The following is a 23,782-nucleotide window of genomic DNA, read 5'->3' on the forward strand; positions in this document are numbered from 1 at the left end:
AAACCCCCTCTGGGGTCTTTGGGGCCTTCCTGTTCTGTTGTCGCGCAGGCCGGGGGCTCCCGCGCAGGCCGGGAGCTCGCGCGCACGCCGCCGGTCGAAAAATGGAATTTCTACATGGCCCCTTAGTCCAGAACTTTGTATAGATGAGTGGAGCCCAGGAATTGAATGATTTTTGTAGTTGCCACCTTTTAAACTAACCATTTGAAACTTATGCTCTCTAACCCAGTTACTCAACATGTATGGTTTAAAAATTGAGATTTTAAGGAAAAATGGGTTATTTTTCATTTTAAATGGCTGGAAACTCAGGAGCTTAGTAAGGAGGGGCTGAAACTCCTTTTAATAGACAGTGCTGCAACACCCTCTAGTAAGGAGGGTTTTGCATTCCATATTGCCGGAGGAAATTCATCGCTGGGCCAAAGCACAAACTTCTTATTTTAATTCTTATCAATATGGCTGATCACCCAACTCTATTTTAGGCCCTTCCTCTAACTAGCTGTATTACTCGTAAGCCATTTTTTACACTTTTACTATTGTTTTCTGAAGAAATTTCAGTTCTTTTGGAAAGGTATTTAATAAATAAGTCAAGAATTTAGGATTGCTTTATTCATTCAAGATCCACTCTATAGTTATCCTCTTTGCAAAACCACGATTGCTTTCTGACGTACTTTTAAGAATCAACTCAAACATTCATTACTCTGAATTAAATTTTGACTTATGAAACTCTGAAATTGGGTATAACTTAAGGCATTTTAAGTCAAGGAGCATATTTCCTTGTACCACCCAATTTCCTACTCCACATGGCAGAACTAAAGCACCACATTACCAAACAGTTCAACCGGCCTCTTTTAAGCCTTTCCTGGTTTCTGTATCCTCTGCACCCATTTTTTCTATTTGAAGAATACATTCAAGCTTCACATTCTGCAAAGGCCTTTATTCACTACACAAGTGAAGAGTGTGCATAAGTGGCAAAATCCTTTGTTGACTTAGATGACTATTAGTACTCCATAGGAATGTCAGTTTTCTACTCCTGAAAAAGAATTATGAGCAAGAAATGTGTCTTTATGATGTTAATTCATTGTGATTTGATATTCATTGTAATGCAAACATGTCCTACAGTTATTCTGGTTAATATTCTGGTTTAAGTTTCAAGTTATTACTTGCTTTGAACAGTGGCTTGTCAACTAAATGTTATCAGGTTCTTGTCTCTCCTTCTGGAGTTGGATTCCACATTCTTTTCATCTCAAATAAAGACAGAGAAACGAGCAAAAATATGGTGACAAAGTTTATTTGAGAAAGTAAAAGTGAAGCGTGGGGGAGAAACTGACTCTGCAGAGTGAGCTTTGGCCAAGTAAAGAGAAAAAGAGGGTAAAAGCAAAATTAAAGTACACACTGAGTCTGGGAAATGCAGTGTGGGCTATTGTGGAAAGTTAAAATAGCAAGCTCTTCATTGTCCTTGTATGCTATCCAGATCTCGAGGAAACCCACAAGAACTTCTACATCTGGGTCCCAAGAGGCCACTAGTGCTTGGATCCCATGCCTTAGGCTGAAGTTAGGTCCAGGCCATCCTATTGAAAACCTGTTCTCATGAGCCTTGGGAACTGTTCTGCACATGTGTCTGGAATCTTGTGATAAACAGGTCAGGCCTACTATCCCAGCCAGCTTTGCCCTGCCCTAATCTCCTATCTCTAAAGTATCTTTGTAAAATGGTCTTAGAGGTTATTGTGTCCAAATTCTCCCTTATGTTGTTACGTGTAGAGGAGAAGGTTACATCTGAACACGGGTTGGAATAGGAACTGCAGTTGTGCTTCTGCACATGGAGCCACGACTCAGAAGTTCAAGGCTGCGAACAGTCTTGAGAACAATCTCATAACATTCTGTGAACAATCTCTTTTGAGAATATATGAATAGCTAGAACCAGATGTTCATAAAAATATTTTCTAATGCTTTGCTAGAGATAATCTGTAAGGAACTATTATTCTCATGGAAGTATTGTGCATGCACCTAATAAAAACTGAGGTTGGTGTGAGTTGGCTGCTGTTTGCCTGTGAGAGCTTCAGCCCTCTACTCCTCAGCAAAACTGCATTCCTGCTGTCTGGCTGTCCTTTGCGTCCCTGACGATAACAGTTACCCTGAAAATGTACTTCTTTTCCTTCATGTACTTATTTCCCTTGCCCCTCCTACTCACCCCTCATGCTTTTTCCTAGACCAGTTACCTAATACAAAAGATCCATTTCCTGACCCTTTCTATCCATCCTTTATTATTCTTTGTGCTTTGCCTCACTCAAATGAGAGATACCATACGGTATTTTAAGCTTGTGTATTTGGTTTATTTCTCTTAACATTATATTTTCCAGGTGCATCCATTTTCCTGCAGATGCCTCAAATCTTCCATTCTTTATAGCAAAGTCATACTCCTTCTATATACGTACCACATTTTCTTTATCTGATCGATGGATACACAAGCTGTTTCCAGGATTTAATTATTATGAGTTGTGCTGCTGTAAACATTAGTGTGCATGTGTCACTGTAGTACATCTTACCCTCTTTGGGGAAGATACTTAGCAGGGGGATCACTGGGTCATACGGAATTTCTAATTTCAGTTCTTTGACAAATCTCCATACTGATTTCCATAATAGTTATTTTTAGTTTACATTCCCATCAACAATGAAGGACGGTTCCTTTTTCATCACCGCCTAGCCAGCATTTGTTACTGTGTGACTTCTTAATGATTTCCATTCTTTCCAGAGTAAGATGGGATCTTAGCATTGTTTTAATTTGCATTTCTCTAATAGCCAGAGATGTTGCAGCTCAGGACTTTTGAGAGCAACACTCTGTGTGTTTCCCTGTGCAGTTTCTGTGCAACTTGTGCACTATAATCAGTTTGGTCTCAGTTTTTTAGCACTGTGTTTTCAACTCCACAAGGTTTTCTAGGCTCTGGCTGGATTCTTGTGCCTAAGCAGCAGATTGGAAATCCTGCCTAGGCAGTAAGCTGTGGCAGTCATAGGGGACACCTCATTTATTTCCTGCCTTCTGGTATCACTTTCCTTTTCTTCTGGGGTCTGAAGTCTTGAAAACCATGTCAAATGAGCAAGTAAATCCAGTTCCTATTATTCCATCCTTGTCAGAATTGTATTATCTCAGTTTAAATAGTAAACACTACCATACTTGCATACTTTTACGATTTTACCTTTAATTATTATATAAAATGCAATTCAAATTTGTTGCACCCAACTCCTTACTATGAAATTCTTATCACATTTTAATGGATTTTATTCTAAGAGCCCTTTTCTTTGTTTAATTCTCTTTTTTTAATAATGAGGATGTCATAAATTACATGTAAGTATTCATTGTTCTCCGGCATTTGAAAAGATCATCAGTTCTTTTTCTCACTTGATTACTTTCTAAAAATTCCAATGGTTTGATACATGATAAGTACAGATTCTGAGTACAAAAAAGTTAGCAATTTCTGGTTATATTTACAAGATTAAATATCAGTGATCAGATTTAAAAAAAATGTTCCTTTACATATATTTTTAAGCTTTCCATTTTTGTTCATATGCCGATGCCCTTATAATAGTGTTTAAACAGCAGTGCACACAGAACACTGTTCTAAGTGCCCAGTACTTATTCATTCACTTAATATTTGCAGGAATATTTAGAGATGTGTCCTCCTATTATTATTCCTGCTTAAGAGAGTGGAGGCAGGGGACAACAAAAGGAAGTAAGATGTGTTAGTCATGTGCCGACTTTACAGAACAAATGTAAACATTATGTACTGTACACATACACTAATAAAAAAATTCAAATGGGTAGCAACTTGTACCTCCCATATATGTAACTCACATGTTAAAAGTTCAAGTTATTGTGTAATTTGTATGTCCCTAATACCGAACATAAAGCCAAATATGAGTAATACATGATTTCAACACTTGGTCAGTGCAACTTTGAATAAACTACAAACACTTCCACAAAAAAATAGAGAAAGAAATCAAGAAAACAACTTGCGTAGAGGTGTCCCATGAACCATGTCCCATTTGTGGATGTCTTTTCTATAAACCTTTCATATTGAAAGGAAGGTTAAAAATCTAATTTTTAAGGAGGAAAAAAATACATCAAAATCAAATGGCATATATATGAAAAAGTAGCTGGATACCAGCATTTTGACATTTGATATGATTATAGCATTAATTTTAAGAACATTTTAAGGATCCCTGAAATGGCTATTTGTGGGATTAATTTTTTGTTTGAGAGTGCAATTTGCTTATGATTGTTTGCCCATCCTTTGGAGAACACTGTGTAGCTCTTCTTTTACTCATGAAGGAAAACCTCCTGTATCAGTAGGCACATATGCGTTAATTGGTACTTGACAACCATCTGTTAGATTTGTTAGTAGCAAGTAGTAAGAAGAAACCATATTAAATAAAATAAATAGAAGACTTAACATGATTGTGAATTTATATTTAATGGAAATTATGCTTAGGGGTATAGTGCAGAATATTAAAATTTTATAGATTTATATCAGACATTCAAAAGAATGAATGTATCGGGACAAAACCCTTTGAACCACAGGGAATGCACTTTATATATTATTCATGTGGAAATTGTTCTGGCCTAACCTCATCCTACAGTGCTACAAGAAGCTATAGGAACATAAAGAGGACAAACTGCTATTATTTAACAGTAGAGCTTCCTGGGAGTCATAGTATTTTGAAAGTCTTTTAGAGGCAAGGAGGAGTCTATTGAATATGTAGGATGGAGAGGGACATGGTGACAAGAAAATATTTTATGTTAATAATTATCAGTCTTTGAAAATGGTCTTAATAGGATTTGGATTTATTTTAGTAAATGACAGTACGAATATTTACTGAACTCTTCCTATATTATAGGCAGTGGCCATTTTGCATAAATTACTCTTAAATAATCTCCAAAAACTATTCAGAAAAGAGGCAGAATTTTATTGCATGGAAGCTGAGGTCTAGAGAGAGATTTATTGTTTTGTTGCAGGAGTGCAGAGTAGGTTTCTGAAGTTCCTGCTTTTACCAGGCCATCTTGTACCTATGTCACAAAAGATATAGGCAGGAGGATTGTTTTGAGTTTCTGGCTAGCTCTTAAGTGCAACCAGTGTTGTTTTGTTTTCCTACCACTTTTTTTCTTTCCCCTACCCCTGTTCAGTAGTACATTCTCTTAAATTTTGAACTGGATGATGCGTTTGTCATTTTGTAAATTCTTATTTAGGTATTCTTAGAAAATGACAGTAAATGTAATCTTCCTGCCCTCCTTCTCTGTCATCCCAGAAGGCATAGTCTTTTCAGACTCCCACAATCCTGGACCTAACCCCTTTAGATATTTGAGGTGGTGGAAAACATTTTGTATCATGAAAAGAACAAAATTTTTCCCATGTTTCATATTTTATATTATGAAAAAATGTGCTTATATACTTAGACTGAGATGACAATTTTGTTATTCATTATTTGTAAAATATGTCGGCTTTATATCACGTAGTTTGATTCCCTGTGAAATTATAATCTTAACTTTTCTAGTCATCTGAAACCTCCTGAATAAACTGATATCAATTAAGTAGCCTTCTTATGTTGTATACCTCCCAGTCTGCTTAGATTCGCCATCACAGGAGGTGTTATGGTTTCACTACATATGAAAGACTGCCTCACCTGTATGCTTTGTTTTAGCTTCTAGATTGTGCCTTTACAGTGTATGCAAAAACAATAATCAGTCTCACCAATGAGAGAGGAGTGCCACAGTTCTCTTGCGTATGTAATAGGAAAAGAGCTTCCCAACGGCACTCTCAGGCTCATCTTCTAGGAGGCTCCTGGAACTTCGGATGAGCTGGTTGGCAGATGGATGTGAATCCCTGGATCTACTCACAGCAAAACCAGTTTCAATTTCAATGTACTCAAAAATTCAGGCTCGCTGTAGGCTTTTCATAGTTCTGAAATACAAATTTAGGCAAATCTAAAAGTTCTTTCAAATCCATATCTTTTATTTCCTATCTTTTATTTAGGAATAGTGTTTCCTTAGAACCTTAGACCAGCTGAGTTTAAAAGATGTCTCAAGAACAGGCTTCATTATTTTAAGCTTGAAGTTTTATACATGCAGCTCTATTTATTCCCAAAGAGAGGGATATATAGCCATTGAAGGATCCATTTGTACTTTAGACAAAATGGTAGCATGCATAATTTCTTTTTGAGATAGGGTCTTACTCTGTAGTTCAGGCTGGCCTTGAACTTTGTGTAACTCACACTGGCCTTAATCTCAAAGTGATCCTTTTGTCTCAGCTTCCTGAATGCTGGTATTACAGGCATGGACCACCATGCTGGGATTAGCATGAACGAATTTATTTTTAACATTTAAGTGGTCATTTCGCTTATCATTTCCTACCTCTACACTCACTCCTTCTGAAGCTTTCCTCTTCTCATTTTTCCTATTCCTAAACCCAAATCATGTGATCTCTCCTATGTTAAAATTTGTCTTTTCTATATAAAGTTTCTGTCATAAATTAAGGAAAAAGTCTGTAGGGGATTTCATGCTAAATAGTAGCAGACCTGAATGGTAGAATGTTGATTTACTGAAGTCAAGAGTCATTTTTCTAGTTCCTATTATCACATTCTAACTGTGCCTATCTCCTTTTCTTTGCATATGATTAACACAGATTTTGGGTGAGAATTAAAATTTTAAGTGAAATTTGTGAGACTATTTTCAATTACATATGGGAGCCTGTGGTGATTTTTATATAGCAGTGGTAAATTGTTTTATCATATTGCATAAATATGAAATCAATGGTACTATATAGAACAAGACTCATTTATTTATGTTATAGTATTGATTATTCTTCTTTTCAATTTATCCCAATTAACTAGTGATGGAAACTGGAAAGAACATTTCAGTTTGTTTGTTATTTATTTGCTTGTTGCTTAACCTATTACGCTCAATTTTTAGCTTGTCAATTTCACAGGAAAAGTTATTAATTTAATAAAGAATATTTGTGTTTGAGCTCAAACACAACTTACATTCCCAGTTGGCCAGGAAAGGTGAGAATTGCTTTCTTGAAATACTTGTGGTGTCAGAAGGTCATGAGAAGTGAGAGCTCATCTTTCTCTGCTCTGTGAGAACATCGATCTTTCTGTTTCCGTGAAAAGTTAGGAAGAATAAGTGGCCTCAGGCGACTTCCTGATGCTGAAGTTAGTGAAAAGCCACACTCAAAACTATGACATTCTATAAAATTAATCTTTCCTGTTAATAGAGAAGAGTAAACTATTTGGGATAAACTATTTGATTTCAAAACTTTGGTTTAATTTCAAGTAAGCTCAATTACTCTAGTGTTTACACAAAAAAGAACCAAACCAGAACAATACTTTAGGTTTGTACTCTAAGCCAGTGCTTTATAAGTCATTCATTACAGAATAAAAATAAAAATAGTTCAGCTTTCACAGATATGATCACTTTTGATTAGATAAATGCCACTGTTCCCAGGATGCACTGGTAATTCTTTTTGAGCCCCTCGGCATCATTCTGTGCCCATCCAGTCTTCATGTTATCTGGCTCCCTTGCTGGCTGGCTTCCAGCTGGTTTTGACTAGTGAGAGACACGAGAGAGATAGGAAAGATCAAGAAGTCAGTACTCAAAATATTACTCTGCTATGCACACTGCTTCCAAACGCTGGCCTCAGCTTTTTACTTCCATGACTACAGAGGATATTCCTGTGTGGTTGCTGCCTTCTGGGCTCCAGTAACAAGTCCCTCAGGTCATGAGTGGTAATGGTTTTCTGCTGCTGCTCTTTTGTGGGTGCCACAGGCCACTTCATGGGGCCCTCTGTGGTTTGAATGATCTAAATGGGCCTGTGTTCAAGGCTCAGTTTCCAAGAGTAGCGGCATGGGTAGTGTAACCTTGAGGAGGTGGGCTTTCTGAGAGGTGTTTAACAGGTCACTGGGAACAAGCCCTGGAAAGACTCTTAGTCTTATTGCTTCCTGGCTTATGAAGGAAACATTTTTTTTTTAATGCCTCCCTCACTGGCTGTGATGTGCTGCCCTTGAAAGGGCCCAAACCACCTGATCTTGTGCTGGAAACTCCTGAAACCATAAATCAAAATAAACTTGTTTTGGTTTCAAATATTTGTGTTATAATACAAAGGTGACTTATCATATAGGCTCTCTTCCCTTTTTAAAGCAATCTCTTCATTTAAATCGTCTCAATTCTACTTTCTAATTCTGCTCTGACTAGTACAGTACATATTTCAAAATTGAGTTAATATATTAAACAGCTTAGAAAAATGTTATAAGATAAAATATGTTTACAGATGTGGCATACTTCTTAAAATAGATTCATTTCGTACTTAACATGCTGTTAGAGTGGCAGGCAAGTGTTTTTAGTTGTTCTCTAATTTTTGAAATCGAGAACTGAAGGACTGTAGATTCTGTCTTAGATCAGAACACACATGGTATATGACCAAAAGAGAAGATGAAAGTGCAGAATGAGATTATTTAGGTGCAAGGTTAATTTACATTGAAATAAAATAAGTACAATCTCATGTACAGGGTTGTGTAAGGAGAAGATTGACATTTTGTTGTTTTACCCCAGGTCTAATTTTAAAAATTACTTTCATTTTCTACCTCAAGGCAATTAACCTGTCAATCAACTTTCTGTGTTTATAAAATTTTTTCTGTGATGAAAGAGGTGTCATTTACATAACATTTGCAAAAGTAATATAAGTGAACCCAGTTAATAATTCCAGAATGGCTTCTTAAGAGTCTTCTCATATTAGTATTACATTTGAATTCATTTTTAATGAGGAAAAGCCTTTCAAGAATATTTTCTGAACTGTTTTTTCAAAGAGAAGACAAAAAGACTAAAAGTCAGCTATTCTTTCTTTGAGATACTGGCTAAAAACCCTAGTAACCCTTTTGTGGATTCTGGCAGTGTGGTGCTCGTTTCAGAGTTTGTCCATAGTCTGCACTGAGAATTTGGGAAGCAGAGGAAGAGACGTGTCGTCTTCGATCCTGGTCTCAAGGTGCACCTTTCAGGGAGCACATTATAGTCACGATACAGAATGTTTTATTTTTTCCTGCTGTATTAATGTATTCCATCTTTCAAAAAAGAAAGACTTGATTTTAAGCTGTATTACCTACCAGTATGTTAAAATAATAAATAAAAGTACTTAGGTCTCCGTGCTAATCCTGTCCTATACTCTATGCCGACTTGACAGTGTGAGCACTGGGTGGGCTCCTTCATCAAGGCTGTCTGTCATTCTGCAGAATCTCACACGGGCTGGCTATGAGTGCGTCCAGTACACTAGGAAACAGTAGATCACGGAAGAGAACGGGCGAGCGGGTGGACACCGCCCCTTGGGGCCTCTGCTGTGGGGAGGGGCAGCCGCCTCCCTCGACCCTCTCAAGCCCCAGCTCAGAGGAGCAGCGAAGGCGGCTTTCTTCTGGCTGAAACTGGATCAGCTGATGGACATTCTTTGCCAGATTGTCAGTGGAGTCCAAGCAGAATCCTTTGAAATGCTTCACTTTTCCTCTGTCTCATCCATATCCATGTCCACATCTTTAGGCAGAAAGACATCTCAGTTCTGCCTCCTTATTGTTTCTCCTTCCTCTTCCTCTTCCTCTTCTTCTTCTTCTTCCTCTTCTCCTTTTTCTCCTCCTCCTCTTCTTCCTCTTCCTCTTCCTCCTCTTCTTCCTCTTCCTATTTTTCTTTTCTTTCTTTTTTCTTTTCTGTACCGAGGATCAAACTCAGGACCTTGGCTCGTGAGACAGGTGCAGCCCCACTGAGCTACATCCCGGCCCTGTTTCCTTACTTCTTGCTTTTCTTGTTCCTCCCTTTGGCTACGGGGATTCGGCCAGTATTAGCCGGCCGTTCTGCAAGATTAAAACACGATGCTTTAAAGCAATATTATAAAATTTAACGTTTAAAACGTCCACGGTGGAGGGAATACTAAAATACTGAATAAAAGCGGCACGGGATCCTGCCCTTGAACAAGCTAGCCTCGCGGGCTCACCGGACTCAGAATTACCAGCACAGCGAACCTGCTTCTGCGGGCTCTGGGCTGAGGCTTCAGTGTCCGCTCCGCCTTTCTCATTAGAACTAAAAAAACAAATGACTTTTCCTGCACAATCTCGCTATGTTAGGTAAACAGCTGGGGGGTCACGCCAGAGTCTGCAGCTGCAGCCCTAGGGTGACAATCCGAGATGCCGGGCTTCCCTGGCCCCACAACCCTGCCAAGGAGCGGACAAGGTGTGTCTGGGGGAGCGCAGAGGGGCGGCGCTCAGGTCTCCTCCCCAGGGACTCGCAGCTGCCACCTGCCGCCTCCCTGGGCGGTGCTGGGGACGCTGAGAACCTGCTGCCTATCAGAGGGGGAGACGCTGGGGGAGGCGGAGTGTGTGCTGCAGGGGGACCCCAGAGGGCCTGCCGGAGTGTGAGGGAGCGAAGGAGGGAGGGAGGAGGGAGGAGAGGAGGAGCCCCAGACGCAAGCTGGGCGCGGAAGCAGCGCTGTCCCCGGACCTGGGTGCCCAGTCCTGGAATCATGGCCTTCCTTTCCTTCCTCTCCGCGCTGGTGCTTCTGTCCACGCGGACCCAGAGCCCAGCGGCAGCAGGAAACCCACGTAAGTACAGCCATTGGCGTAAAACTTACACTGAGGTACCAGGAAACTTCGTGTTTGCATTATTGGTGATATTCGGACCTAGAATTGCAGACCATGCTCCTGAAAGTACGGCATTTAAAATTAAAGTCTATTGAATTGCGGTTTGAAAAAATATAATTTTGTTTACAGTAGACGTTCCTCTTGTAGGGGAGTCTAAAATATCTGATGCATATTTGACTTTTAGTCTATGTATTTGAAGAATTATTAAAAAAGGGAACGTTTTCATAAAATCGAAAAGAATGTCATAATAAGAGATTAGCCCGCAAACGGTGTCATTATTTTTAAGGATTGTAGCACTCTTTAGGAATTAAATCTAGCAGGAAAATAACTGGCAGACATTACATCATACTGTATCAATTTAGATGTTAACAGCTTACAGTTCTGCAGCTCTTGGCAGTTTCACAGTTAAGATGCTCATTAACTCTTGTGTCCTACAGGCATGGAGCACCTGTAGGCGAATGTGAATTTTACAACCCAAATTTCATAGCTTGACCAAACTACTAAGGCAGTAACACAACAACACTCCCTTGAAAATTCATTTGTAATACTGGAAAGTTCTTACTTAAAGGCAGAACTTAGCCAATTATTTAGATGATCTTGAAAATAATTCTTCTGTGGGTGCTAGTAGTTCACATTTAAAAAATTGTCCTTAGGTACTTTGTTTTTAATTTGGTAAAAATTTAGAAAGATTTTAGTTTCAGAACAAGACATATTCTCATGAAGATACTCCAAATAGTTCAGCAGAATCCAATTCACTCTTCTTTTATCATACACAAACTGTGTTAAAATGATTTTGAATGGATTAAATCTCTAAGAAATTTCTTCTTTAACAATCCAGCCATGGTACTGGAACATCAAAATGTATTCCTTTTTGTACTAATAACATCTTATTTTCTCTTCTCTGGAATCACCCCACATTCTCCCTCACCCCTCTTCCCAAAATCTGTTTTAAAATCAGCAGATAAAATCCTGGTGGCCATATTCAGAACTTTGGATTGCTGCAGGGTAACCAGGAGCAGCTCTCAGCAATTCACCTAAGCCATCATTGGAAAGTTTGCCATCACTCAGTCTTTTCCTTTTGGAAGCTTCAAGCCAGGGTCTTTCCCACACACTGACACAGGTAGTGTGTGTACCTCACTCTGTCATACCATCAAACACCTTGTATGCTTCTCCTAAACATGAGCTCCTGGCGCTCTTGGCCACGTGATGTACAGTATTTCAGATCTAACTTTGATTTGGTTTTGTCAGTAAGATCTGGAATTTTTAGATCAAGTCAAATTCTTTGGATCCTATAATGGAAACTTCTGTTTTACTTAAATAAATGCACAAAAGAGAAATGAACTACTTATAGAAAGGCATAGTAATCAGCTGGTAGAATACAACAATAAAATAAGTCACTAGAGGTCACTCTCACTATTTGACAACAAAGCTTCCCAATGCCTTTCCTTAAGAAAGGCAAAGCAGTGAAACCAGCTGAGACCCCAGCACCAGATTTGGTTCAGTAGTTATGATTTCTCTGTGTGCACAGAGTTTGTTGTATTGATAGTATTTTGCTTGAAATTCAATGGAGGATTAAGAAGCCAGCAGAAATTAAACTGTTCTCTTCTGCAGTGAACATCTTCCCAGAAGAACAGGGGCCTCTGAGAGGAACTCTATGGGACTCAGACACAGGTTTAGATGTTCCACATGGGCTGATCACCAGACTTGGCTTGACCAGTCATCTGGTCACACTTAAAATTTCAACACTACTTTTATGGAAGTTTTTTCCCTAATAATCTTTTTGTTGTTGTTGAAGAAGCTTTTAATATCTCTATATTCAACATATCTTTGTTAATTTTAGAATATCTTCTAGATGAAACAATTCCTTCAGATAAAAATTCTATAACCAACAAAAATGAAATAATCTTGAATACAGTAAGAAAGTAAAAAGGGACATTTAAGAGTATTCTCATATGGACACCATGACATGTTCAAGTGTTTTTTTTTTTAATGGCAGTGAATTTTATTTATTTATTTATTTATTTATTTAGAGACAAGGTCTTGATATGTAATTCAGGCTGGCCTTGAAATCACAGCAATCCTCCTGTCTCAGCCTCCCAAATGCTGAGACTGTTTTCTACAGCTCACTTTTCAGAAGCAAAAGCATCATCCTTCCTCCAAGGTGGCAAGTGGCTTGTGGCACAAAGTGGCTCTTTGCATATAGTAGGGTTATGAGAAGAGCCAGGTCAATTCTTGACATTTTAGGCAGTGTATGCATTTTACTTGAATGTTAGTTCAGGAAACAAATAAACAAGGAAAGGGTGTTTCTGCCTGAAGGGAACTTGCTTCTTCATTGTTCATGGACCTGGCCTGCCTTTCCCTCCCCTCTCCTTTCCTTCTCTTCTTCCCTTGTTTCTCTTCTCTCTGTGTATTTTGAACTGTCCTGTTATACTCTTCATATTTCTGAAGATGATATCTAGAATGGACTGCATCTTTTCCATTAAGGATAGTTCCTGATCATGTAAAAGCAGTGAATGTCACCTGTTTTTCCCTCTGAGCTCATCCATGGTAGTAGGTATAAAGTTTTGATGGCAGACTCTCAGTTTTGCCTGTTCTTTATGCTTTTTAAAAATCTGTTGTTATTACAAAACTTTCATGTGTTACAAAAGGACACGAGGAAAACTTTGCACACTTCATCATGTTACAGCCATTCTTATCCTGCTCCTATTTGATTCTGATCAGCAGGTGGTGCAGGAGGATTTGACTTCCCTTGTGCTGTAGGTTAATCAACATTGCTTCCTAGAAATAGGAATCTGATTGTTCTCATAATTTGTCCTGGGGTTCTTTTCACTTTGTCTTCTGCCTAAGAATGAATGACAAGTCATCTAATGCTCTCATACAGCACCCGAAGACAATCCAAAGAATAAAGAGAACCACTGTATTCAGTTCTGAGAGAAGCCCATACGGCATGTGGTTTAGCAAGGAACTTCATTTATGCTGTGATATGGTGATATGTGTCAGGAAAAATGTCTCATACTGTATAGGAATAATTATTTCAGTAGATGTTTTATTTTGAACCTTTTAATAATTTCATTTTTGTAAAGAATGTTGAGATGAGTAATAGATACTTAATTTAGCATTAAATTGCATTCTATAAACAGTGGAGTCCAGATTACCTTTATTCATTTTCTCTAAACTCTAAACAGATAAACTTTACAGAGGATAAGTAAACCATGGAAATAAAATCAACCCTCGAAAATTAATTGGATCATAGTAAAAATCAAATTACTTGCTTTTCTGTTTCCTCCCCCTTCTCCTCTGAATGGACATAAAGCCATCCAGCAGGGCCGAGTGGGTGGGCAGCCATGCGTAGGGGGTGGCCTACAAGCACGGAGCAGGGTTCAGACAGACATCGGGGTAAAGAAGACATCCATACAGTGGCAAGAGTGGAGACACGGGGGATGGTACTGAGAGTAACCTAAAGCAAATTGTCCCTCAAGGAGGGAGGCCTTCCAGATGGAAAGAGACTAAGAAAGCATAGCTGCTAAATGCTATGCATGGTCCAGGCTGAATGATTATTCTGTAAAGGACATTACTGGGAACTGGTGATACTTGAATATGATCTCATAATTAAAAGTTGGAACTGTACCCATGATTATTGTGATGAATATATTATAATATGTGGGAAAATATCTCTGTTGTAGGAAATACACATTAAAAGTTTCAGGGAACACAGTTATTCAACCTTCATAAGTTTTAGATTGTTTTAAAATTAAATGCTTATTTAAAAAAATCAACCAAGATTGCATTAAAGGAAGAATGGACAAATAGAATACCACAAATAAATAAATAAACTTAAATTGATGCTTTTTATCTAACAGGTTATAGATTGAATATCAAGAGGGTTAAAAAACTTAAGCATTTAGTGTGAAATAACTATGTATTCATTTACATCTCCAAATCGGGTTAGTCTAAATTTCTGAATGGCAAAGTTCCAGGTAACACTGGGATTGCTCCCCTTTGCTTTTCTGGAACATTTAGTGGCTTTACTTCTACATCATACTTCTTTAAAGTACTTTCTAAATTTTCTGAGTAAGAGTATCTCTCCTAGAATAGGCTTCCCCCTTTTGATTAGACTTCACTGAAAAGACAGTTCCTTCTTAGTCCAGGTCCTCTTTGCACAGTATTCAGAAAAACTGAGTCATTATAAAGTTGCACTCATGCCAAATATGCTGTACCACTACATAAAAATATTTCTTTTACACTTGCAAATAAGCATAGAATTGTTTTAAATGCCTTTTGTGAAGGCTTTCATGTATCTGGAAATATGATGTGAGAGCTACAAGATAAATCTATGAAATTCACAGCCAACTGTCAGAGTCTCTGTTGTACTATAGTGAATCCTGTTTTCTAAAGAATGGAGTGTATGGTTAGTTTGAAACCACTACTCTGGTAACAAAGACAGGAAAGTTTCATAAAATGGGGGCAAAATTGACCCCATTTGTATGGGAGTTAGTGAACATTCTTGTTAGAATAATATGGAGAGTGGGCAAAGTCTAAAAGCAACTGATATTTTAAAAACAGTCTAACATTTTTGCTATAGGATTGTAATTTAAATACTATACTTTTTAGTAAGGAAGCAGATAAAATTATTTCCTAGCAATAAACTTAAGAAAAATATATAAAGAACTAAAAAAATCAGACCCCCTCCAAATATAAGGACCCAGTACAAAAATAGGCATCTGAAATGAAGAGACATTTCTCACATGAAGAAGTAAAAGCAGCAAATAAACATATGAAAAAATGTTCAACATCACTGGTCATTCGAGAGATGCAGATGAAAACAGCACTGAGATTCCACCTCATCCCACAAAGAATGCCTGCTATCAAGAAATTAAACAATAACGAATGCTGGTAGGGTTGTGGGGAGATTGGAACCCTTCTTCATTGTTGGTGGGAGTGCAGACTGGTGCAACCACTGTGGAAATCAATATGGAGATACCTCAGACAATTAGGATTATATTATAACTAAGTGGATGCACATACTCTTAAGTGAAATTAATAAGTCACACGTGTAAATACCAAATAGCTTCTCTGGTGTGAAAACCTAAAAGTGTAAATAAGGATCCAAATGTGTAATTGATATTGTGTAATACAAAGTAACGGAAGTGGGAGGGGTAGGGGAAAGGTAAGAAGGGAAAAGAAAAAAATGAGAAAAGAAAAAAAATGGAAACAAACTTTATGTAAATAGGGAAGGGTGGAGGGCGTGAAAAGAGGGCAGAGGTATGGGGAAAAAATAAGAACCAAGATACGCCACGTAAAGGTACAAGATCCAATGATGAATGTAACTGTATTGTACACCTAAAATGTACTAATAAACTTCATGAGAAAAAAATGGCCTAATGTATATTAGCTGGGCCATGGTTTTAATTACTTCTTTATTAAATGTTGTGCAATTTCATCTTTTAAGAGTGGAAAAAAAATCAAGATTTGTTTGCTTCCAATTCACAATGTGCCTCTGTTCTTTTAACAACTGAAGTATTTGCAATTGAGGCTTTAAAAGGATTTTAGTTTCTCTGGTGTGAAAAGCTATAATAGCACACAAGGTCCTAATGAGATAATTGACCATGTGAAATAGGAAGAAAAGGGCTAAAGGTGTAGGGAAAATGGGAAGGGTAGGGGAAAGGTAATAAGGGAAAAGAAAAAATATGACAAAATGAAAAAATGGAAATAAAGTGTTTGTAAATGGGGAGGGGAGAAGTGGGTGAAGGGAGGGCAGGGACAAGGGGAAAAAATGAGAACGAAGACCTGTCATGTAAAGGTACAAGATCCCAATAATGAATGTAATTGTACTGTATACCTAAAATGTACCAATAAACTCAATAAAAGGGAAAAAAAGGATTTTAGACTAAGAACAACATATTGAGTTTTGTCTTATAACTCAATATATGCTCTATAACTTATGTACCTTCCTAAGTTTTAAATATAAATGAAATAATATTGTTTTTTTGGAAATATATAACTTGATAATTCTTTAATTTAATTTATTCTATAGTTAAATCCAATGGAAAAAAAAACTTTAGTGAATGTCATTGTTTCATAAGCAAGGATGGGAAATTATGTACATAAAATCATGTATATTTGAAAGGTTTGGAATTGATATTTCAAATCTATGACCAAGGTAGAAAAAAATAATACAATATCAAGTCGTAAAATATTTGTGTAATGTTCCAAAACTGTTTTGTTCTACCTGTGTATAATTCTTGTGGTAGTTGGAACTATTGTATAGCTGCAAGGGAAGAGTGTACAGTTAATTAAGAAAACCCTGACGCCTCTGAAATTATATACAGCACAGCTTGTTTAGAGCCTAGAATTTGTAAACATTGCTAAAATTTGGAGAAAGTTTTGGATTCCCCAATAGGAAAAGATGCTGCCTAGCTTTAAGTAAGCAGCTAGTTTACCACCTTTTGTTTTCATTGTCAAATTAACAACTAACAGGAACTCAGTTAATCTAACATTAGTTATAGTTATAAAACTGTAGAAATACATAGAGTTCTTTAGATATTATGAATAGCAGTATGATAATATTTTGCTATTCTTATTGAAAACTTAAGATGCTTATTAATAAAACTGGGGCTGTAAAAAGTTTATTTCAGTGTGATAATGAGTTTTACTGTATTAACTCCATTTTTACTTGTTTCCCTTGTAAACAGCCAATTGAATTTTTGGGAGGCAATTCTCCATTGGTCACTAATATTTCTTCATATCTTTTAAGTGAGGCATTGTCTTCTCACGGCTCTTTGCCCTCAGCAAATAAAAATTAATTGTAAGAATTAGTCACATAGTTAATCTGAGGACCTGGGGTAGGATGATGGTACTGATAATGGAAAAGTTACTGTACATACAAAAATGAAAGTATATAATCCTTAGTGATTCATTGGCTGTGGACTAAAAATAAGCTAAGGACAGCTTGCTTACTGGGCATCTTTCAATCACAGGCAAAGCCTCCAACAGGCTTAAACAATAAAGGGAGTCAGAGTTATCACTTGATTCATGCTAGGCTGAATTTAGGTAATCACATTCTGGTATTGGAAGTCAACTACTTTCCTTTTTATTCAGTTTCATTTTCCTCTATACTGGCTTCATTATTAGTCATTTCTGTCTGTACAGTAGCTTCAGACATATGGTTTATTAGCTTAGAAACATGGGTGTTGATGTTATGTCTTTATCCCTTCCAGTAGGATCAGCTTCCCAAAGGCAAAGACTTTTATGTTGGTTGTCTATACCCCTAGAACAAACAGGAACTCCTGGAACAGTCTAGATTTTCAACAAATAGCTTTGAGTGAATTAATATTTTCTGAGAGTTTAAGCCAAAGCCTTATTCTCTGCTTCCAGTTGCTCAGCTTGGACTTTCTAAATGTCCTTGAAAGATATGATCTAACCTTCAATCAGCCACATAGGTGTCACATGGCCAGGTGGGACCCAGGTGTTGGAGTGAGCTGCCCTCTTCACCCACCAAGGCTGATGGGAGGAGAGAAGACAACCTAACCAACCTCAGATTATCACAGAAACAGCTTACTATAACAGAATTCAATAAGTGCTGATATTGTTACCAACAGATGTATGAAAAATGTCTTCATTCTGGAAAAAAATTAATTAATTTTCTGAGACCATGTTAATTATGTAAAAAGTGCTAACTCCACAGCAGTGCTTCTTTATAATTTGGACCTGGTCCATATGGAGGACAGAAATGAACACATTGAATCATAAAGCAGAATGGCAAGCCATACCTTCTTGAGATACGTCCATATGTTCGTCGGTGCACAATGCTATTTCTTTCCACGTGTCACTTACCTTTTAAGTTCTTAAAGTAGCTTAGCATTATTTTAATGAAGGTTTAAGTAAAACTTTTATGTAGAGAGTGCTAAAAGTTTTTGTTACAATATGAATTGATCTGTGCATTGCTATCTAAAGGGAATTCTTTGGGAAAAGAACATTTCATTCACATTTCTGCTCACATTACTGAGCAGAAGCAGTAATGGTAAATTTACAGCCTTTTTTTTTTCCTTGTGAAAATGTCTGATTCGAGTGGTCTTGTGTCTCCATTCAATAATCTTCAGTCACTGTAAGAAAGTCCACCCTTTTTTGAATAGGTATGAAATAATCCTGAAGAAAACATTTTATGGCATTTTCAATCATAATCCGCTAGCAGAACAATGTAGGGCCACATGCATAGAAATACAGTGAATGTGAACCAGACTTCCAAATAAGCTGGAGTAGATTCAGTTTGCATAAAACTGGGAGATTCTGACCGTATGTTTCACTCAGAATCTCAGGAAATACTGCTGGCAGAATTGGAAATGACGTTGTACTAAATATGTAAGGTCACATCTATGTGGGTTTGATTACAGAAACTAATAAAGTATTCTCTAAATAATGAAAAAAAGAATAAGATAAGACTACAAGAACAGGAAGCAATTTAAATATGTTAAGGGACCATTTTCATCTTCAGAATTAAGGATTATTTTAATCTTACATCATTGCCTTTTCTCTTTTACTTTCCTTTTTACTTTTATTTTAGGATTCCCTATTTTTAATGTTCTCATACACAGATTTCTTTAACTGAAATACCGAATAGTTTCTCTGGTGTGAAAAACTGTAATAGTACACAGGATCCTAATGAGATAATTAATAATGTGAAATAGGAAGTAAAGGGCTAAAGGTGTAGGGAAAATGGGAAGGGTGGGGGAAAGGTAAAAAGGGAGAGGAAAAAATATGAGAAACTGAAAAAATGGAAATAAAGTGTTTGTAAATGGGGAGGGGAGGAGGGGGTGAAGGGAGGGCAGGGACAAGGGGAAAAATGAGAATCAAGACCTATTATGTAAAGGCACAGGATCCCAATGATGAATGTAACTGTATTGCATACCTAGATTGTACCAATAAACTCAATAAAAAGAAAAAAAAAAGAATTGGAAATGACAGAAAAAGAACAATAAGGAAATTGAGATACCAGACATGTTCTTTTCTTTCATAAAAAAAGTATTGCCTTTTTAAGGAGCATATTTCTTTTTTTTAATGTCACATTCTTTTCTTTTCCTTTATTACCCTTACCTTCCCCATCCCACCTTCCCTACATCTTTAGCCCCTTTCTTCCCATTTCACAATGTCAGTAATCTTATTAGGACCTTATGTATTATTGTAGTTTATTCACACCAGAGAAACTACTCGGTATTTACACATGTGTGACTTATTTATTTTACTTAGGAGTATATCTTCAATATGTATCCATTTTCCTATGAATAAATCTATTTTCTCATTCTTTATGGCTGAGTAGTATTCCATTTTATAGAAAAACCACATCTTCTTTATCCAGTTTCCAACGGATGGGCAAATGGGCTGTCTCCAAGTTTTAGCTATTACAAACTGTGCCACTATAAACATGGGTGCGCATACATCACTGTGGTATGATTCTTTTAGTTCTTTTGGAAAGACACCCAGCAGAGGGATGGCTGGGTCAAATGGAACCTCCAGTCCAAGCTCTTTGAGGTATCTCCATATTGATTTCCACAGTGGTTGCACCAGTCTGCACTCCCACCAACAATGGAGAAGGGTTCCTTTCTCCCCACAACCCTGCCAACATTTGTTATTGTGTGGTTTCTTGATAGCAGGCATTCTTTGTGGGATGAGGTGGAATCTCAGTGTTGTTTTCATCTGCGTCTCTCAAATGACCAGTGATGTGGAGCATTTTTTCATATATTTACTTGCTGCTTTTACTTCTCTGTCTGAGAAATGTCTGTTCATTTCGGATGCCCATTTTTGAATCAGGTCTTTATATTTGTGGGGAATGATTGTTTTGAGTTCTTTATGTATTCTAGATAATAGTCCTTTGTCCGAGGAGCAGCTGGTAAAAATTTTTTCCCACATTGTAGGTTGTCTCAGTTCTGCTGATGGTTTCTTTTGCAGTACAGAAGCTTTTTAATAAGGTGAGATCCCAGTTGTTGATTCTTTCTGCTAGTTCCCATGCTACAGAGGATTTGTTCATAAAGTTTTTTCCTATGCCAATGTCTTCAAGAGTTCTGCCTAACTTTTCTTCCAGCAAGTTTAGTGTTTTTGTTTTAATATTTAGATCTCTAAACCACTTGGATTTTAATTTAGTGCATGGTGAAAGATAAGGGTCCAGTTTTAATCTTTGGCAGGTTGATATCCAGTTTTTCCAACACCATTTATTAAAGAGGCTATCTTTCCTCCACTGAGGATGGTCAGCTCCTTTGTCTTGATCCTCAGGCCTATTTCTTTGCCAGTACCATGCTGTTTTTATCACAGTGGCTTTGTAGTATAGTTTCAAATTGGGAATTGTTACACCTGGTGCCATGTGACTGTTGCCTATAATGGCTTTTGCTATTCTAGGTCTCTTGTGGTTCCAAATGAATTTTTGGATTCTTTTTTCTAGTTCTGTGAAATATAGTGTTGGAATTTCAATTGGCATTGCATTGAATGTATATAGCAGTTTCGGTAGTATGGCCATTTTCACTATGTTGATTCTTCCTACCCAGGAGCAGGGGATATCTTTCCATTTTTTTATATCCTCTTCAATTTCTTTTTTCAAAGCGCTATAGTTTTCAGTGTAGAGATCTTTTGCTTCTTTTGTTAGATTTATTCCTAGATACTTCATTTTTTTGGATGCTATTGTGAAGGGAATTGTTTCCCTAATTTCTCTCTCAGTCAGTCTGTTATTTGTGTACAAGAAGGCTATTGATTTTTGGGTGTTCACCTTGTATCCAGCTACTCTACTGAATCTGTCAATTAAGTCTAGGAGTCTTTTGGTGGAGTTTCTTGGGTCTTCAATGTAGAGTATGATATCATCAGCAAGTAATGACAGTTTAACTTCTTCCTTTCCTATCTTTATTGCTTTAATTTCTTTCTCTTATCTAATTGCTGTGGCTAATGTTTCCAGAACTATATCAAAGAGGAGTGGTGATAGTGGACATCCTTGTCTTGTTCCTGAATTTAACGTGAAGGTTTTCAGTTTTGGGCCATTTAGTATGATGTTGGCCATTGGCTTTTCATAGATAGCCTTTATTAAGTTGAGATATAGACCATGTATTCCAATTTTTTGCAGGGTTTTTATCATGAATGGGCGTTGAATTTTGTCAAATGATTTTTTTCTGCATCTATTGAGATGATCATGTGGTTTTTGTCCTTGACTTTGTTAATATAATGTATTACATTTATTGACTTACGTATGTTGAACCACACTTGCATCCCTGGAATGAATCTGACTTGGTCAGGATGTATGATCTTCTTTATAATCCTTTGTATTCTGTTTACTATTATCTTATTAAGGATTTTTGCATCTATATTCATTAAGGAGATTGGCCTGTAGTTCTCTTTTTTAGTTGCATCTTTCCCTGGTTTGGGAATCAAAGTGATACTTGCTTCCAGTAATGAATTTGGAAGTATAGCTTCCCTTTCAATTTCATTGAAAAGCTTGAAGAGTAATGGCAGTAGTTCTTCTCTAAATGTCTTGTAGAATTCGGCAGTGAATCTGTCAGGGCCTGGGCTTTTCTTTGTTGGTAGATTTTTAATTACATTTTCAATTTCACTGACTGTAATTGGGGTGTTTAAAATGTTTTTATCTTCTTTGTTCAACTTTGGTAATTCATAAGTATCTAAAAATCTGTCCATTTCTTCTGTGTTTTCCATTTTATTGGAGTACAGGTTCTCAAAGTAGGTATTAATGATCCTCTGGATTTCTATCGGATCTGTTGTGATTTCGCCTTTTTCATTCCTGATTGCATGGATCTGAGCCTTTCTTTCCTTTTTTTGATAAGATTAGCTAAGGGTTTGTCAATTTTATTTATTCTTTCAAAAAGCCAACTCTTTGTTTCATTTTTTGTATCATTTTCTTAGTTTCCATTGCATTGATTTCTGCTCTAATCTTTATAATTTCCTCTCTTGTTCGAACTTTGGGTTTTTCTTGCTCTTGTTTTTCTAGTAGTCTAAGATTCATCATTAGGTTGTTTATTAGAGCTTTCTCTGTTTTCCTAGTGTGGGCATTAAGAGCTATGAATTTTCCGAACTGCTTTCATTGTGTCCCATTGTATGTTGTATTGACATTTTCATTTATTTGTGAAAACTGTCTAATTTCTTCTTTAATTTCTTCTGTAATCCATTGATTGTTCAGGAGAGTGTTGTTCAGTTTCCATGTGCTTGTGAAGTTCCTAGAGTTTCTTGTGGTAATGATCTCCAGTTTGATTGCACTATGGTCTGTTAATATACAGGGGATGACTTCAATTCTTTTGCATTTATTCAGACCTATTCTGTGAGCCAATATGTGGTCTGTCTTGGAGAATGATCCATGTGCAGCTGAAAAGAATGTATATTCTGATTTTGTGCGGTGGAATACTTTGTAGAGATCTATTAAGTCCATGTGTTCCAAAGCTTTGTTCAGTTCTCTTATTTCATTGTTGATTTTCTCCCTAGATGATCTGTCAATTTGTGATAGTGGGATATTTAAATCCCCCACTAAAATTGTATTAGTGCTTTTTGGTTTTTAATGTTACTTAATATTTGTCTTATATAGTTGGGAACATTTATATTTGGTGCATATATGTCTATGATTGTCATCTCTTCCTCTTGAATTTTCCCTTTACAAGGATGTAGTGCCCTTCTTTGTCTCTCTTAATGAGTTTTGGTTTGAAATTTACTTTATCTGTGAATAAGATTGCTACCCCTGGTTTTTTCTGGGCTCCTTACACATGGAGAATTGTTTTCCATCCTTTCACTTTCAGTCTTTGGGCTTCCTTTTGCACTAGGTATGTTTCTTGTATACAGCATATTGTTGGATTTTGCTTCTTAATCCATTCTGCCAGTCTATTTCTTTTGATTGGTGAATTGAGGCCATTAACATTGATGGTTATAACTGATATGTTCTGACTTATTCTTGTCATGTTATTGTCCTTTGGTTGACTCTTTTTACTTTTTCTCCCCTCTCCTTTTAGTTTCTTGCCTTGCCTATTTGATTTGGTCTTTGGGCCTCATGGTATTGTGACCTTCATTGTCCTTTTCTAGGATATTGTTTAGAATTCTTTGTAGTGCTGGTTTGGTATTCATGAAGTTTCTCAGGTGTTCTTTGCCATGGAAGTAT

General features: G+C 37.0%; 1 protein-coding gene across 3 annotated transcripts in view; it reads left to right on the top strand.

Moving 5' to 3' along the window:
• Positions 1–23,782, top strand: part of LOC104853110 (contactin-associated protein-like 3) — a 239,552-nt gene that overhangs the window by 56,045 nt on the left and 159,725 nt on the right. For 2 of the 3 annotated variants that reach the window (XM_010610958.2, XM_010610959.2), the window contains exon 1: positions 10,294–10,617. The exons of the other annotated variant lie outside the window; for it this stretch is intronic. In XM_010610958.2, coding sequence (XP_010609260.2) covers positions 10,539–10,617 — 79 coding nt within the window. In that variant the 5' untranslated portion in view covers positions 10,294–10,538. Of the gene's footprint in view, positions 1–10,293; positions 10,618–23,782 lie in introns of those variants that run through there. 3 annotated transcript variants of the gene reach the window in all.

This window comes from Fukomys damarensis, unplaced genomic scaffold (assembly GCF_012274545.1).
Source record: "Fukomys damarensis isolate Sample0158 unplaced genomic scaffold, DMR_v1.0_HiC HiC_scaffold_27, whole genome shotgun sequence".
NCBI lineage: Eukaryota > Metazoa > Chordata > Mammalia > Rodentia > Bathyergidae > Fukomys > Fukomys damarensis.